Raw genomic sequence first — 18,114 nt, forward strand, 5'->3', positions numbered from 1 at the left:
GTTTCATATATGCCAAAATATCAAGTACGTGTATACGTCCTTGCACATATAAAGTTGGTTTACGTATGTACGCATATACATGTATGTGCATGTATAGATATGTAGTTATCATGATGTCGATATGATAAGACGTGATTCTACATTAGAAGGCTCCAACCAACAACACAATTACAAAGGTAGAAACTCATTCAATTTCCAATTCATGCTTAGTAATCTCTTTTACTATCAAATGATATGTGATTTAACAAGTTAGCTCATGGTCATCCAATGTACACTCTTCCCTACCTAGTCGTTATCATTAATCCAGATGGTTTTAGGGCTTGTACCTATTTGCTCAGTGATGGCGATGCGCCTCCATGCCCAATTCCTTTCTGGCAATGTTTCCCCTTTGACGTGCTCCTATAAGGCAATTCTCCACAATTATATTATATTCCTCAATATAATGACAATTTACCATAACAAATTATTATTCATAAACGATCATCCCACTTCCCATGATGATAACCAATTTTCTAAGATTTCAAGATAACAATATAATAGCATCATAATAATTAACTAGCACGTCATCTTCATATGAATTTATAACAATTAACCATCTTACCATTTCACATGATTATAACAAATTTCAACTATCAACTAAATTCACATGACATCTCAACGACTATATGAACATTTAAAATTAGGTCAAAAATTGGGATGTAACACTTGTAGACAACGTAGTGATATTAAGGATCCTATCTTGAGGATATGTTTGAAGGTTCTTATTGCAATCAAGGAGTTGCTCGATCTTGATTTTGATACATCTGGTTAGTATATTCAGAAGAGTTGATGGAGAGATTAGAATCATCTTATTTCAAAGGCATGGATTCTCTTGATGTCACTAGTCCGGCTTCCTCTCATTCATTTACCCTATTAATGGTCTACAGTGCTACTTTTCGGATTGGGATAACACAGTAGACACATGCATGGAACAATTGGAGATTATGGAAATGCAGCATGGAAACCTTCATAGTATTCACATGGAGGAGCATAGTGAAATTATGCTTAAGTTCCTTGATTTCACTAGAAGGCAAAAGGAAAAGAAAGTATACATCTTGGATGATGACTTATATGATGACTAGGCAGCTCCTTGCTTCTTATTGGTTCTCAAGCCTTTGAATTTTCTCATTGGCTTATTTTGTGGTGCTTTATTTCTATTGGCTACTTTTGGTTTCCCTAATTAGGTTTTGTAATGGATTAATTTAGGCCCTTGATTCTAAATCAATCATGGTCATTCATTGTAATTGGGGCTCCTATACAAACCCCACCCCCTCACATTTGCAAGGGAGGTTGTTTGAGTATTGTTGCTAATATAATGTCAAATTTGCTCTATTTTTCATTGTTCTGTTTTCCATGGTGAATTGGTGTGATCAAGTTTGTGTTATTGTGTGGTTATCTACATCCCTCATTTGCAAAAGATTTTCATTTCGAGTTGTTAGAATAGATTTTGCTTTAAGTAATTTAGTTTATGTGGATGTTTAATTGTTAGACTCAAACAAATCCAGGCCTTTAGCTTCTTATGGAATGTAAGAATCGCCTTGTGTGAAAAGCCTGATCAAAACACATAGCTTCAACTTTAGTTTGCAATGTTTTGGTGGGATTAAAGGTGAGATATTGATTTGAAAATCTTTAGTACCTATCATAGAAGCTTGCATTAGGTGGGTGGAGTCGTTGGCAAGATTACACCTAGTAGAGTCCAAGTCCATCAATACTTCCTTACATTCATAGTTAGAAGTAAAAGTAGTAGTACAAGTTAAGCTAGAGCCTAGGAGTTGAAAACCAAAGTATATTTTCATTGCAAGGCTAAATCATTAGAGTCAAGTTGGCAAGTCTTGAATGAACTAGTGTAAGTCCCCTTTATGATCCAACAAATTGCATCATTTCAATTATGCAAGTATCTACAATAAAAGAGCCTTGAACTTACCTTGTGATCTTACTTAGCAGGCTTAGCATAATAATGTGTGTATGCTTGCAATTATAATTAATGTGAATAAATGGTTGATACTGTTGAACACAAAGCGTTGAATCATATGTCATGTAGAGACATGACTCTACATGAAACCATATGATCTGCGTAGAACTATGTCTCTAAGGGAGACAAGGCCATTCGATAATATACATATGGAGGTCGTTCTCATTCTTATAATGTACTGAAAACAATAAGTGCAGAACAAGGATACAACAGCTATACTTATCTCAACAGCAGTACTTTGCCTTAGTTTAATATTGACTCATAATCATATTGCAGTAATATCATGCTTCAAGACCGATTCGGAGAGAAGTAACATTGTCATTGTATATATGAGTTTGATATCGATATTGAGATCATAGCAGATAGATTTCAACTCATTGCAAACTGGTATTGATATATATTTCCATTTATTATTATTGTAAAATGCGCTCAATAGAGAATATTAAGTATTGTTCGATCTGCATATACACCTACAAAACAAAGACTAGAGTTAAAATTCTTATAGCATATAAATCTGATCTAACTTTAACATGGTATCAGAGTCAGCATAAGGAAGATCCAAATCAGATTTATAAGCGATAATCTAGACTACCATTAAATATCTTTAGAATTCTTTATATACTCTACAAAATGGTGAATGACGTCAGATTTGAGGATCGACTTGAAGGAGCATCAAACTTTGTATCTTAGAGATCTACAATAATGGTTGCCCTAAAAGAACATAAGTTGGAGTCATTTGTGAAAAAGGAAACATCTATACCTAGCAAAGATGATGAGAAATGTCGATGGATGAAAAACAATATCAAAACCATGAAAATATTAGTGGAAGGTGTAAAGAATCATATAGTTCCAATCATATCAAAACTTGATACTGCATATGACATGTTCACATCCTTAGAAAATATGTATGAAATAAATAATGCAATCAGGACTCTTGTTACATGTATCCATTACAGCCCTTGAAGACAAAGGATATTGAATTACATTCATGGACGATAAAGTTCTTCCATGGCCCAAGAATTTAAACATCAAGAAATCTCACATTATAAGAGTTCCACATGGATGCTTATACAAGCTTTGCACTTCCCCTTCTCAAGCCTTAATTCATGAATCTTCTAACACATTTCAGAATTTACATAGAACTTTTAGGTATCTCCACTTCCGTGCTCTACCTCCAATAGAGAAAATGGTGACAGGTCTACCTAAACTTAAACAAGAACATGAAGGACCTTGCAAAGGGTGTGCCTTCGTAAAGAACACCAAAGGCACCTCTCATAGTAGTGAAAGTAGATCTAAAGATGTATTAGAACTTATTCATTTAGATTTAAGTTGACCTATGACAGTATCCTCTTTAGGAGGATTTTTGCATTGTTATTTTTGTAGACGACTATTTTAGCAAAACATGGATATATTTTCTAAATGTAAAGAGTTTGATGAAGTTCTTATAAGACTTAAGGAATTCAAGGTTCTAATAAAAAATATCTAATGCAAAAGAATCAAAACCCTGAGATCAGATAATGGGGAGGAATACGTCTCTATTAACTTAGAAACCTTTTGTAATAATGTTGGGATTTAGAGGGAGTTTATTGTTCCTTACAACGCTCAACAAAATTAGGTGGCAGAAAGGAAAAATTGGACAAAAGTAGAAGTAATCAAAGGCATGATGCATGACCAAAACCTTGAAACTTCTTTTGGGATTGAAGTCATTGGCATTGTTGTCTATATTCAAAATAGATGTCCTCACTCCCTTTTGGACAATAAACCCCCAAATGAACCATGTACAAGAATAAAACCAGCCATCTAAGAATCTTTGGTTGTCCTATTTATATTCACATACCCAAATAAAAGAGATGCAAACTAGAACCCTCGAGGAAAAGGGGAATATTTATTGGGTATAGTGAAACATCTAAATCCTATGGGATTTATATCCCTCGGCAAAAATTAATTAACCTAAGCAGGCACGTAATTTTTGAAGAAGATGTTCCATTTAAAAGATCCAAAGATATTCATGAAATAGATATTGAAGATCACAAATCTCCACAAAATATGGAAAAGGATCATACTTATGAGGTTTAGAGAGAGCTCCATGAACTTATGGCAGATGATACTCAAAATGAACCTATGGAGTCGTCTGATGATCCTTTGTGAGTGAAATCATCAAATCGGAACCTTCTAGTGTTGAGGAAACTTTCTAACATCAAGTCTGGAAAGATGCCATGACAGAAGAATATTGATATATTCTTAACAATGATGTTTGGGACATTGTACCTGGACCAAAAGATAAATAATTGGTTTCATCTAAACAACTCTTCAAAATCAAGCATGTTGTAGATGGCAGTATAGAAAAATATAAAGCAAGATCTACTACTAGAGGCTTTTCTCAAAAGGAAGGAATTGATTATGAAGAAACATTTTGCTCCAATTGCTCAATACACATTCATCAAAGTTGTGATTACTATTGTTGCATCAAAATGATGCAAAATTCACCAGATGAATGTGAATACTGCATTTCTTCATGGCATAATAGAAGAGGAGGTGTACCTAGAGCAACCTGAAGGGTTTGTAATACATGCTCGAACACAGACATGTTCCGAAGAAGTTCTAGGCAGAAGCAGTTAACACTGTGATATATCTTTTGAACCAATCACCCACAGTTACAGTCAAAGGTAAGACTCTAGAAGAGTACTGGTCAAGTCACAAGCCCAGAATTAGTCACCTAAAGGTTTTTGGCTCTCTTGCTTTTGTTTAGATCCCTGATGTGTCAACACCAAGTTGGATACCAAGAGTTAGAAACTTATGCTTCCTAGATATAGTAGTTTCCATAAAGCCTACCACTTGATCAACACTAAAACGTCTCATCTCCTATACAGTTGTGATGTAGTCTTTGATGAGCAGTGAGGGCCTTTCATGCCTATTTCTCCAATTCCTGATCTAGCAGATCAGCCAATGAAGGCTCATGATTTGGGAGTTAGACTTCTATTAGGTCCACCTGATGGGAGGGCTCTAGTAGCTCATGTAGCTCCAATTATACCAGTGATCCTTGTACAGACACTTCCAAGTTCTACAAGATCACGCAGATATGTAGATGCTTCCCTTGAGTTTGATCCAGATTCTTTTCATGAGGAACTTGATCATAAAGCATCTCATAATACTAATGTTGGTGATTCTCCTCTTTGGCCTAAGTGTTGGGCTAAGACACTTGCTGATCTTCGTGATGATGAGCTCATTGAGGGAAGAACAGCTCGAAAAAACAGAAAACCTACAGAGTCAGTTAATTTTTCTCTTATGGCCAACATTCGCAGTGTGTTTGAACCTCAAACGTATTCTGAGGCTAAAGGAAATCCAAAGTGGGGACAAGCTATGACATCTAAACACTAGAGCTTGCTAAAGAATAACACCTGGGCCCTTTTTGATCTTCCACCAGGGAAGAAACTCATTCGCTGCAAATGGGTTTACAAAATCAAATACAAATCTAATGGTACTTTGGATAAGTACAAAGCTCGTTTAGTTGCAAAGGGCTTTTCTCAGTGTCAAGGCATTGATTATGAGGAGACCTTTGCTCCTAGTGCAAAGATGAGCAAAATCATATTACTCCTAGCCATGGCTGCACAGTTTAGCTGGAAGGTCCTGTTGGTTCCCAAAACCGCATATTAGAAATCCAAGAGCCTGTCACTTTTCCAATAGGATTTCACAATCAGTTCTGGTCAACGAATGAGAATAACCTTGATTCCCCTGCACTTCAGGCTCTCCTACACCTAGGCAGGTAGACCTTCTCCTCGAACCTGATCACTTAATTCAGAATCTTTCTAAAGCGAATTTAAGCTTGGTGAGTTCTTGGCTAGAAAGGTCTTGGAACTCGATTAAAATGAAATGCAATGCTGAGTACTTTAGAATAGTTGGATATTTTGTATAATTTTTGTCAATAATGAATTTGATGCTTGTAGGAAGGAAGTTATAGATCTTCTGACTTCAAATATAGATCCAATAAACTAGTGCTTTAACTTATTTGGGCAACAGAGTCAACTTCAATGAATTTTCACGTACAACTCTATAAAGTTCTTATGCACTTGAACTATCAACAATTTAACAATAAAGATGCGACAAATCAAATATTATTCAATCTTAAATTAGTCCAGATTGAATTTGGTCTCCTCTGGTAGGGAGGCAAACTAGACACAAATACGGAAACAACTATATATATTACAATATTTGCGATAATCCAATTTAATATACTAAATGACCATGTTCACTTATTCGACATTAAAATTGCTTTCAGAATTTAAAAATAATAATTATAAAGGATGATTCATCTGCAATTTACATCTCTATGCCTTTGAAAATAAACAACAGGCCTTTTATTTTATTATTAAAATAAAATAATTGAATTTATATTACAAAGCCATTTTATAGCCCTTATTCCTCCATACAAGTAGATATAAAATACTCCTCCTTGAGAATATGTTTTTTGACTATCTTTATTTTTCCAATCCATGATAGACCACTTTTTATATCTTATCCTTGTATGGGTGTGACCGCTTGGAATAGAAAATTGTTTCTTTTCATCAAACATTGAACCCATTTGAAATTATTCTCTTAATCTCATCATTTTCTTTGAGGAAACATTTAAACATGTTAAACATGTTTATTGGGCCTTTCCATACTAAGCAATATATGAATTTATTATTTCCATGAGCACACAAGGTAATAGAAACAACGTTAATGGTTAATGCCTTCACTCATAATGATGCCAGTATTATCTTTCTCATAGATTTATTCTTTGACTGTGTATCTCCAAACACATATTTTTTGGAAACTATTGACTTCATCATATTGCTGTCAATTTCATGTGAGTACTGCTATAATTCAAATCTACCGCACAACCACTCAGTAATTGTCTCCAGGTTGGGCTTTTGTTCTTTCATGCCATCAATATATATCGTTCCTCATCACTAACTTCGTGGCCTCCTGTATATTTCCATTTCTTCATACGTTGACTCATTGTGTTGAAAATTTCAATCATGAATCTTCAACTTTGTTTGTTAACTATAACTGCCACGTTCCAAATAGATATCAGACCTCCGATGAAGACTTTACTCTTGCGAGTGTGTTTCCAAACACAATGACATTAGCAATTAGTTTTTGAATTTCTCGTGGTTTATAAGAGATAGATTTCATAAATCTTTGGATGCATGGGCCAGAAGATCAATATACTTTATCCATATATGTCATTGAGTATTTCTTCTTGATTCAAACACTTCTGCAAAGAGTGACAAGGTTCTGTTTAGATAATAACTCATTCTTGAGGCATCCTTGTCTTGCCTTATCAAGCCTCCCCAAAGAACCGTATTCTTGATTGTTGTGTATGCTAAATCAATTTATACATACTCTTGATCATACCGTGCTTCTTTACTAACATGGAAATGGCATATCATTCTTTTACTATGCATGTTGCATATTGTTTCCATCATCTCTTATATATGGCATTACCACAATATGGTATTTTTCATATCTTCACTGAATACTCTCATCTGTATGAATTAGAAAGTCAATCTTTCAAAAATTGGCGTTAATGATAATATTTAATGCCAGAAGTTTATTCAGAGCAAACTGTAATCCATGATCAACAATTCAACTAAGCATGTTCAAATTGCTCACTCTTCTACCACAAGAATGAAATATAAATGGATTTCAATAATGATCAACAATAGATAATAAAGGGAATAATCTAGAAATTTATATTGATAAATCATGTTTCAATAATCATCAATCCCCTTTTCTATAGTTTCTTGGATAGCAATATTAACCCCCTTTTGGGAGGCAAAGACATAACTATTGAAACATGTTGATACTAACTACTTCCCAACTTTTCATGGAATAATTCCTCCTATTCATCTCTATTGTTCCTGTTGTAGATCACAATGCTTTTCTATATTTCTGATCCACATTTTGTGATCTCTATATGGATGGATTATAGAATCAATATCTTTGTTTTAAGTTCAGTAATAAAGTTGTGATATAGCTGAACAAGTGTATACTCGTCTGGCAGAACATAGGCAACTTCTAGAAAAATAATGGGAGATAATATTCAAATGGAAGCTCTAATTTGCTTAAATTAGAGCTCCATCAAGTCCATCGTGGAATAATTCCTCCTATTCATCTCTATTGTTCCTGTTGTAGATCACAATGCTTTTCTATATTTCTGATCCACATTTTGTGATCTCTGTATGGATGGATTATAGGATTAATATCTTTGTTTTAAGTTCAGTAATAAAGTTGTGATATAACTGAACATATGTATCATCGTCTTGCAGAACATAGGCAACTTCTAGAAAAATAATGGAAGATAATATTCAAATGGAAGCTCTAATTTGCCTAAATTAGGGCTCCATCAGGTCCATCAGATGGACGTTAAGAGTGCTTTCCTAAATGGTGATCTCCATGGAGAGGTCTACATGACACAATCTCCAGGTTTCAAGGTTGTTGATAAAGAACATCAGGTTCTCAAATTAGTGAAAGCTTTCTATGGCTTGAAGCAAGCCCCTTGGGCATGGTACATGAAAATTGATAAGTACCTTAGTGACTAAAGGCTTCCAAAGGAGTTCTTCATACTCAAATTTGTACATCAAGACTACTGACAGTGACATCATCCTTCTGGTTATTTATGTGGAGGATTTGATCATCACTGGCAATTCGGCATCTTTGATTCAAAGAAGCAAATAGAATTTATGTCAATCTTCTGATATGATTGACCTTGAGTTCATGCATTATTGCCTACATCTACACTCATGGAGAAAGGTCTCAATTTATCAACCAAGTTTGATCTACTCCCATTGATGATACTACATACAAGTAACTAGTGGGCAGTCCCATCTACCTCTCTGCTACTAGGTCTGATCTCAGCTTCTCAGTCAACTATAACTCCCGCTTGATGACAGCTCCCAAGGTTGATCATTAGATGGCAACAAAGCGTGTGCTTCATTATGTGAAGGGCACTATAGATTATGGACTTCTTTACTCTCCAAGTTCTAATCCTAGACTCTGTGGGTTCACAGATTCAGATTGAGTAGGCTCTATTGATGATAAAATGTCAAATTCTAGATGTGTTCAATTTTGGGATAAGGTGTAGTCACATGGACTAGCATGAAGAAACAAGTAGTGTCTCTCTCCTCCACAGAGGCTGAATACAAAGGGACAATCAAGGCAAGTTGTGAAGTTTGGCTTCGTTGGATGCTTGGGGATATGTAGATGTCACCAGCAGGACCGACCACTTTGTTTGTTGATAACGAAGGCATTATCAAATTAACACAGAACCCAGTCTTCCATGAACGAACCAAGCATGTGGATGTTTAATGTCACTACATACGAGAGCTAGTTGAAGACAGGACAATAGACTTGCACTATGTTCCTACAACAAATCAAACTGCAAACATTCTCACCAAGCCTCTTGGTCTTGATAAGGTTGTCAAATTCAGAGGAAAGCTTGGTGTTGTGGATAGATTAACCATTAAGGGAGGGTATTACGATAATAGATAGCTTCTATTAATAGTTAATGGTTATCTATTTGTAATTTATTGTAAATATTAGAATGTTTCTAATATTTAGTTAGGTTGTAGATAACTGTTAGTTTTCTATTAGCTAGAATAGAAAGTCTGTATTCTTTACGATCGTTTCCTAAGGAAACATCCTCTCATTCTTTTGTATATATTGACCTCACGGTCTCTATTAATATCAAGCAAATATTTTCCATTACTTCATAGTAAAGCCTCTCTCCAACACAAAGGTTGAATACTTTAGAGGTAAGCTTGGAATGGTAAAAATGTAATTTTAATTGAGGTTGAATCTTAGCAATGTAATTTTTTGTACCAACATATTCTAAAGATGTGTAAACTCTTTCATCATGTGTGTCACTCCATGACTTCATGGGCCCTTGTGACCATCACTGAGAGATGATGATCTTTCAATGATGATCACTTTTACTTCAGGTTGTTATTGTAAGGTGACAACTTTACAATAGTTAACCATATTATCATGATGGATATTGTGTGAATCGATGTCTATAGATAGCCATAATGAGTTATATTACTAAGATATTCATGGTGGATATTATGTGATGTATTGTCCATGGATATGTCATGAATAAATATCCTTATGGTAGGGATCATGTGACTTGATTTCTGTGCACATACTGTAATAAATATTGAATGATGGTAAATATCATGTGACTTGATAGTAATGGACATGCCATAACTCATGATATCACAATGAGGTGATATCTTTCTCTCACACAATAAATTGATCTATTGTGTTTACATTAGTATAGTAATTATCCTCCCTAACTAAGGGGGAGTATTAATGATTTGTAGCTTCAATCAAATTGATCTAACCGACATAATCAAATGTATAATTGGATTGTCAATTTTGAAAATTTGATTCCTATCCTTCACTAATCTGATTATCTGCAACATCTTAAGATGATTATGTTTATCATAACAATCTCTGCTATCTATGAGTATAGTTAGTCATGATCACCAATTATATAAAAATATATAGTAATTCTATTATTAAATATATTCATCTATAATTGATGATCATTATGTTCTTATCATATTGATATTAATGTGTGTATGGTTGCAATTATAATATATGTTAATGGACAAGTGTTATTGTTGAACACAAAGCATCGAAGCATGTCTCACGCAGAGACATGACTCTATGCAAGACCATATGGTCCGTGTAGAGCTATGTCTCTATGGGAGACATGGCCCTTCAATAATATACATATGGACTAAGTCATAGGGTTCGCCGAACTTTCTGCTTTAGGTTCAAAATTCGGCAAACCCATAAAAATATTAAAAATCTTTAAAATTCGTCATGAAATTTGTACGAATCTATTATCAAATTTCTAGGCAAACAAAAGCTTGTAAAACAATGCCCATAGTCTACTAAAAATGCATCCAATCGTATCTGAACTTAGGGCAAAAAGATTGTTTGAGCATTTGAATATTGTGCCGCCGTCGAAGGGTTGTGTCTGAAGGTATTTGAAGATGTGTTTTGCTCCAGTCTCCTGTCGCTCACATTTGCTTAGCTATGTCCGACTGGTGTGTCTGTTGAACTTTGTACAAACTTCCTAGTCAATGGTCTCTCTAGTGATGGCCAAAACTTGGTCTATTCGTTTTCTACAGCAACGAGCGACCATTTTTTGTTTATTTGTTTAGCTTTGAAACTTTATTAAGATTATAATAGTAAATAGTATTTTATTATTATGTTTTAATGTTTTATAAGATTATTAAAATAAATGTTATTTTAGTATCTTTTTATTAAGAGTAAAATATTTGTATTGATATGTATTTATTGTAGGAAATATTCATGTGTATATATTTTTATTTATTTATTATCAGTAAAATATTAATATTTAGTATGTTTATATGTGATTATTAATTTAATTATTATTACAATACTTTTCTATTATCTTTAATTTTGTAATATTCACACTTTTATTTCATTAGTAAAAATTAAATAGAACAATTATTTTTAATATATTTTAATTATATTTATTAGTAAAGAAAAGTAAAAAAAATCATAATTTACAATCATGATCATATATTTATATTTTTTTGGAAAATTATATAAGACGAATTTATTGTCGAATTTTTTTTATTTTCTTTGCCTTGTTGAACATCATCCAAACTTCATAGTTGTCGAACTCGAACTCAAACTCGAACCTTGTGACTTAGCATATGGAGGTGGTTCTCATTCTTGGAATGTACTAAAATCAATAAGTGTGGAATCAAGATACAGTGGCGATACTTATCTCAACAGTAGTAATTTGCCTTAGTTTAATATCGGCTCGTAATCATATTGCACTAATACCGTGCTTCAAGACAAATTCAGAAGGAAGTAACATTGTCATTGTATATTTCAGTTTGATATTGATATTGAGATCATAGCAGATCGATATCAACTTGTAGTAAATTGCTATTGATATACATTGCCAATTATTATTATTGTAATATTGAGATCAACAAAGAATATTAAGTATTGTTCGATCTGTATATACAACAGCAAAACAGAGATTAGAATTAAAATTCTTATAGCATATAAATCTGATCCAACTTTAACAAATAGCATGCTTTCAAGTTTTGACAACATTGTGTTTACTTTAAAACAATAGAATCCAAATCCACGCTTGGAAAATGTTATATCTTGCTTGCTTGATGAAGAGAAAAGGATCTCTAAAACTCAGTTAATAAAGTAACTGCTTTGTTTGTCAAAAGGAAGACTAATGCTTCAACAGGGGAAAATAACATCAAATGCTTCTATTATAATAAAAAAGGGCATGTTTTAATGAATTGTATTCAATGTACCAGAGATCTTATTGATGCCAAGTTAGAAAACAGATAATGCTTTAATTGTTAGTTAAACTGATGGAGAAAGATGTAACTTTGCAATGTATAATCAAGATTCCCCTCACAATGACTCTGCAGATGTATACGTTGTCTAAGAATTAAATAGGTTTTATCGAAGATTGGACAAAATAGAGGTTGGAGGATATCAATCATCCCAACTTAGCCTCTCACTTAGGGGTGATTTATTGCATGAGAGGCACTTCTTATTTGTCCCTAAAAAAAATAGGCACTTGGCATACATTGAATCCCTCTTCATGTAGAAAGGAGAGGATTTTCTAGATAATTTAGTTTGTCTCGATCTGCATAGTACTTGCTTTTACTTTGCAGATAATTATGTCTTGATTTGCAGGCATGAGGAGTGGTAATCTTTTGGATAATAGAGTATGTCCTGACTCACAGGTACGGTTGGAAAATTTGTTCAGACAAAAGGAGTTTGGGTTAATGTGATGAAGGTTAGATAATCAGCCATTAGCCTAGACCTAGAAGTTTAGGTTGATGTTTACAAAGAGTCGGAGATTCAAAACATTTACCTAGACCAGGAAATATGGTCTACTCATAGTCTTGTTCATGTTTTTCCTCATAATGTAAACATTAAGAGAGAGTTGTTAGGAAATAAGGTTAACATTGAATCATTTAATTATTTTGTAATTAGGTTAGTTGGGACGTTCATTCCCATAAGCTTTTGCATGGGAATTGATGGTTATATAAAACCAGTCTATTGAATGTAATGCAAACGGAATGAACAGAATGATATAGTGAAAATCATTGTTCACTTTATTATCTGCAATGTCAGTCTAATTTTAATTTTCTATTTTTATTGTTCAACAATCTATAATGTAACTTTATTGGATTGGATAGAAAGGGAGCACATCCCTAGTTTGCATTTTGTTGATTAGTAAAAAGCTGCTAAACTTCTAGATAATACTAGTACATAATATACAAAAAATGCCAAAATAAAGTCACGCCCACATTAATTACATGGACACATGAATACTGGTGTATAACTATGAAACTTTGTGCACTTGAGTCCATTATAGGAAATTATTCTGTTGTGTGTGTCTGCTTGTTTGCATGTGTAGGTGTTTGTGTTTTTCAGTATTTGTCTACATGCATGTGCATCTATCTTTATGTGTGTTTGTGTCTATCTATTTGTGTGTAAATATGAGCAAGTGTGTGTGTGTGTGTGTGTGTGTGTGTGTGTGTGAGAGAGAGAGAGAGAGTACATGTGCAGACCTTTTCCAATCCGTCGTATGGTCGCCTCATGAGCTATTAAAATAGCACTTGGATTGCATTTTTGTATTGCTGAAAGACCTGAATGAATGTCATTATAGATAACTACCTCCATTAGTGTGAACAAAATAAAAGATAAAATATGCATGTGATCCATTCAAACTCATGCATTAACTCTATTACAACGGGAATGTCAATTGCATTTCATGAAGAGTATATTATACTAGGACAGTAAATTGGCATGTAAGGAATTGATGAAAGCATTAACCCATATATTTCACCAAAAGAAAAATAGCTAAATTATTAAAATGGTAAAAGTGTGAAAATAATATACAATGAACTGCTTACATTTTGAGTAAAAACAAACATTTCCATTCGTGCGTTAAAGGGAAAGAACCAATTTAATAATGAAAACACTTGAATACGCCTTGACAATGTTATGTGTTAATCCTTTTTCATCTTATTATCCCCGAGTTAAGTGTAAGTAGGTATGCTAATACGTGATATTTACACCCAGTTGTTTGAAGGTTACCATAGGCACTTTTAGAATAATTTTCAAATTTTGTGGAATTTGACCCATGTATTTTGACATCATCCCAAGATGTTCTCTATTATGTACCCATTTCCCATAGGATAACGAATAAAGCAAGAGAAATAATTTATAATATTATTTTAAGTTGCTTCTAACAATTTCTAATTTTAGGAACAATGTATATAAAATTAATAAAAAAAAATTCCTGTCACTTAAAAAAAACAAAAAATTGAAATTATTTGAAAAACAAAATTAAAAATTTTTACTCATGGAAATTGGAAACATGGGCCCATTTGAAGTGCCAAAAAACAAGGGCAGTTGGTTTCATTTGGATATCATTTTCATCATACAATTTTAAAATGCATTCAAAGTTTGCTTCCAAGGGAGAAAAACTTAATTGATTGAAAAAATCTTTAAGGAAAAACACCATCTAGGATTTTGACTATTGGATTTGGGAGCAAAAATTGTAATTGCCAGCATTGGCAACTCCATTTGAGAGTTCCTTGTGTGCTTATTTAGACCATTTACAGATTTGCAATTCTTGATAGTGGGTTCCACTGTACATTTCAACTTTTGGGCTCGTTGCACCATCCATTCATATTAGATCTTGGACACTAACCCTTGGGAGAAGTACCCTTTATTTCCACATTGCTGGTTGGTAACTTAAAGACACATTTTGTTTCTTCTCCAATGTTTCTATAGAGAAAACAGTATTTTTGAACAATAACCATATCATTACAGCACCAAACAACGTATACAACCATCAACTAAAGCTCACCAGCATTGACAAGGAAACTTCATCATCATATGTTGTGCATTTCACAGATGTAATGACCATGCAACCACATTGGAGGATTTCTTCTGAAAAAAGTTGTCATCATTTATTGTCACGATAACATTTCTAGCTAATTTAATTGGCAATGTCATTGCTTGGGAGCAAATCTAGACGAACTACTTTTTTTTCCATCAACTTGCAAGCCATATTTCGGGACACCAGCTAGGAGGACCTTACAACAGCACTTTGGGCAAACAGCACCAATATTCTTTGCTGTCTGTAGACATTTTTATCGACTATGATCAGCATTTGTGAAGGATTGAGACTATTGCACAATCTCTAATTGACTGTTTCCAGCAGCCAAGTGACCTCCCTAGGTCATTTGTCTCACCATTGTTTCTGTTAACAGAATTTCTTTTGTCAGATCCAGTCACCAAACTTGCCTAATATTCACCATACAGGAAAGTTGTAGCTAAACGTTCATCATGTTTGTTCATATGAAATTATTGCGTTTCTGAAAATTTCGCATATCATAGTTCAAAAACTCAGACTCAGACAGCTCGAGATCTTGACTTGGACTTGGGACTTACACAAACTAAACGAAAAACTCAGCACAGTTTCCACAAAAGAAAAGAACTTCATTATCACACAAAAAGTAAAGGAAAGCATTTAGAAAATATTAAAGTCCAACTTAACTATCAAATTGTCGTAATTGAAACATTACACATATAATCCTCAAAGTCTCAAAATAAAAAAATTAATATTTTCAAAATCAAACAATACACTGTAATACAACAAAATTATAAACAATAAATGTATAAAATCATTACGACTGTTTACATATGATAGCATGTCAAAATTAAAATTAAAAAAAACAAATACAATCAACATCCTCGTCTTTCCCATACTAGTGTAAATTTTCAAGCCTTGAACTAGAAGGTAAACCAATATCAAAATAATGATAGATTGTTTGTTCAAAAGTGTTTTCATTTTCCTCCAAAGCATCCAATTTTTCTGCTTCTGTTCAATGATTTGATCAACTTTGAATCCTTGAACAAAATCTCTTTTTAATAGCTTAACTAGGTAAAATGGAAAAATTAAAAAAAGATTGAAGACAGTGTGATAGTGTGATACATTCACACCTTGATTATCACTAACCTTATCAACAACTACTACATAGGCTTCTGAATAATTTATGTTTATAACTAGGAAGCAGTTATCCTTCCAACATATCCAAATGTTATTACTATTTGGTTCATGGATTCAAAGTTATAGATGTTATTCAAGTTGCCTAGATACCATCCCTGGACTCCCTCAAAGTTTATGAGTCCAACTCCGTTTCACAAAGATTTTGGAACAGAGTGCTAGTTTATAAGTGAAGTTAAACTGCTTCCAACATTCAATGGCAAATGCCAAGTGTATCGCACAAAATAACCGGCCGAATGTACGGGATTCACCCTTCCAATTTTTTTGTTTTAAATGGCAGTAGTGTCTTATTTGCCAATTTAGAAAATATTAAAGTCCAACTTAACTATCAATTTGTCATAACTGAACAAAACACATATAATCCTCGAAGTCTCAAAATATAAATTTTAATATTTTCAAAGTCAAACAATACACTGTAATACAACAAAATTATAAACAATAAATGTATAACATCATTACAACTGTTTACATATGATAGCATGTCAAAATTGAAATTAAAAAAAAACAAATACAATCAACATCCTCATCTTTCCCATACTAGTGTAAATTTTCAAGCCTTGAACTAGAAGATACACCAATATCAAAATGATGATAGATTGTTTGTTCAAAATTGTTTTCATTTTCCTCCAAAGCATCCAATATTTTTGCTTCGATAATTTGATAAGCTTTGAATCCTTAAGAAATTCTCTTTATAATAGCTTAACTAGGTAAAATTAGAAAATAAGAAAAAGATTGAAGATAGTGTGACCATAGATGGAAAACTCGCAGATTAGTCGGTGAGTTTTAAAGACTCGCCAAGTACTTAAGCTAGGCGAGTAAATCCCAGAAAAACTCACAATTGGAAAAACTCGGCAGTGAGGCAAAAACTCGGCGATTACTCGTCAAAAACTCAGCGAGTTTTTGGTTAAAACTCGCGATTTACTAGCCTGCGGCCTGTGACGGCTAAAAAGGGCAGAAAGTGATTTGTTTGCTCATTCTTTGTTGTATTTGCATTGTCTAGAGCCTTGAGGTGTGGAGAGAAGAAGGTTTGGAGGTATTCTTAGAGTCCTATCCCAACCTTGTAGCTCATCCCATTGTGAGCGCAATTGGAGCTTATTTGAGTCCATCCACACAAAGAAAAGAAATAGAATGACTAAAAAACGGCTTAATGACCTTGTTTATGTGCACTATAGTCTTAAGTTGCGCATAAAAAAGGCACAGATCTCAGAACTACCTGGTCCACTTGATCTAGATGAGATAGATCCTTATTCTGATTGGACAGCACAAGAGCCAGGTCCATTGTTTACACCGGATGAGATTGCTGATTTGGAGAGGCAGGCCATGGAGGGGGATGCTGAAACTGATTTTCAGTTCACAATGGATGACATAGAGGATGAGGATGAGGAGGATGATGATTCAGGCTCAGAGGATGAGGCATTACCATTAGGAGGAGATGCATCCTCTTCCAGGACCCCGAGCCAGTCGAGCGAGGGGCACAGCCACAGAGTTCACAGTCACGCAGCTCACGCCCTATCCCAGTGCGGGGCACTTCTTCTAGGACTAGACCCCCTCGCTTTCCTGCTAGTGCAAGTGGAAAGAGGAAGATGTGATTGTATTGATTATTGATGTATTTAGACTTTTAGTATTTACTTCTAGTTTGACAGATTGAAACTATTTACTATTTTGCTTCCTACCATGAGCATTCCGCATGAGAATGCAATTTTGTACGCATTATGCATTTATATATATCTAAACTATGCTTGTTTCTTTTGTGTTGCCTTTAATTAACTTATTAGATGCATCTTCTCATTAAATTTTGCAAAATAAATGTATTTTTAATTAAATTTCAGCAGTTCTTTAGGTTCCCGAGTTTTTCCCAATTAATCTTTTGGGAGGCTTGGCGAGTTTTCCAACTATGAGTGTGATAGTGTGATTCATTCACACCTTGATTGTCACTAACCTTATAAACAACTAT

At 33.9% G+C, this 18,114-nt stretch overlaps 1 protein-coding gene across 17 annotated transcripts in view; it reads right to left on the bottom strand.

Moving 5' to 3' along the window:
- Window positions 1-18,114, bottom strand: part of LOC149571742 (Metallo-hydrolase/oxidoreductase superfamily protein) — a 299,690-nt gene that overhangs the window by 96,545 nt on the left and 185,031 nt on the right. For 16 of the 17 annotated variants that reach the window (XR_016359873.1, XR_016359875.1, XR_016359874.1 and 13 more), the window contains one exon: window positions 13,651-13,728. Coding sequence is in view for 13 of the 17 variants with exons in the window: in XM_089813150.1 (XP_089669276.1) it covers window positions 13,651-13,728 (78 nt within the window). In the remaining 4 variants the exon portion in view is untranslated. Of the gene's footprint in view, window positions 1-326; window positions 400-13,650; window positions 13,729-18,114 lie in introns of all 17 variants that reach the window. The other variant, XM_089813156.1, reaches the window with a different exon arrangement.

The sequence above is a fragment of the Cupressus sempervirens genome, chromosome 2 (genome assembly GCF_028749045.1).
Source record: "Cupressus sempervirens isolate cs-2001-9-10 chromosome 2, ASM2874904v1, whole genome shotgun sequence".
Classification (NCBI taxonomy): domain Eukaryota; kingdom Viridiplantae; phylum Streptophyta; class Pinopsida; order Cupressales; family Cupressaceae; genus Cupressus; species Cupressus sempervirens.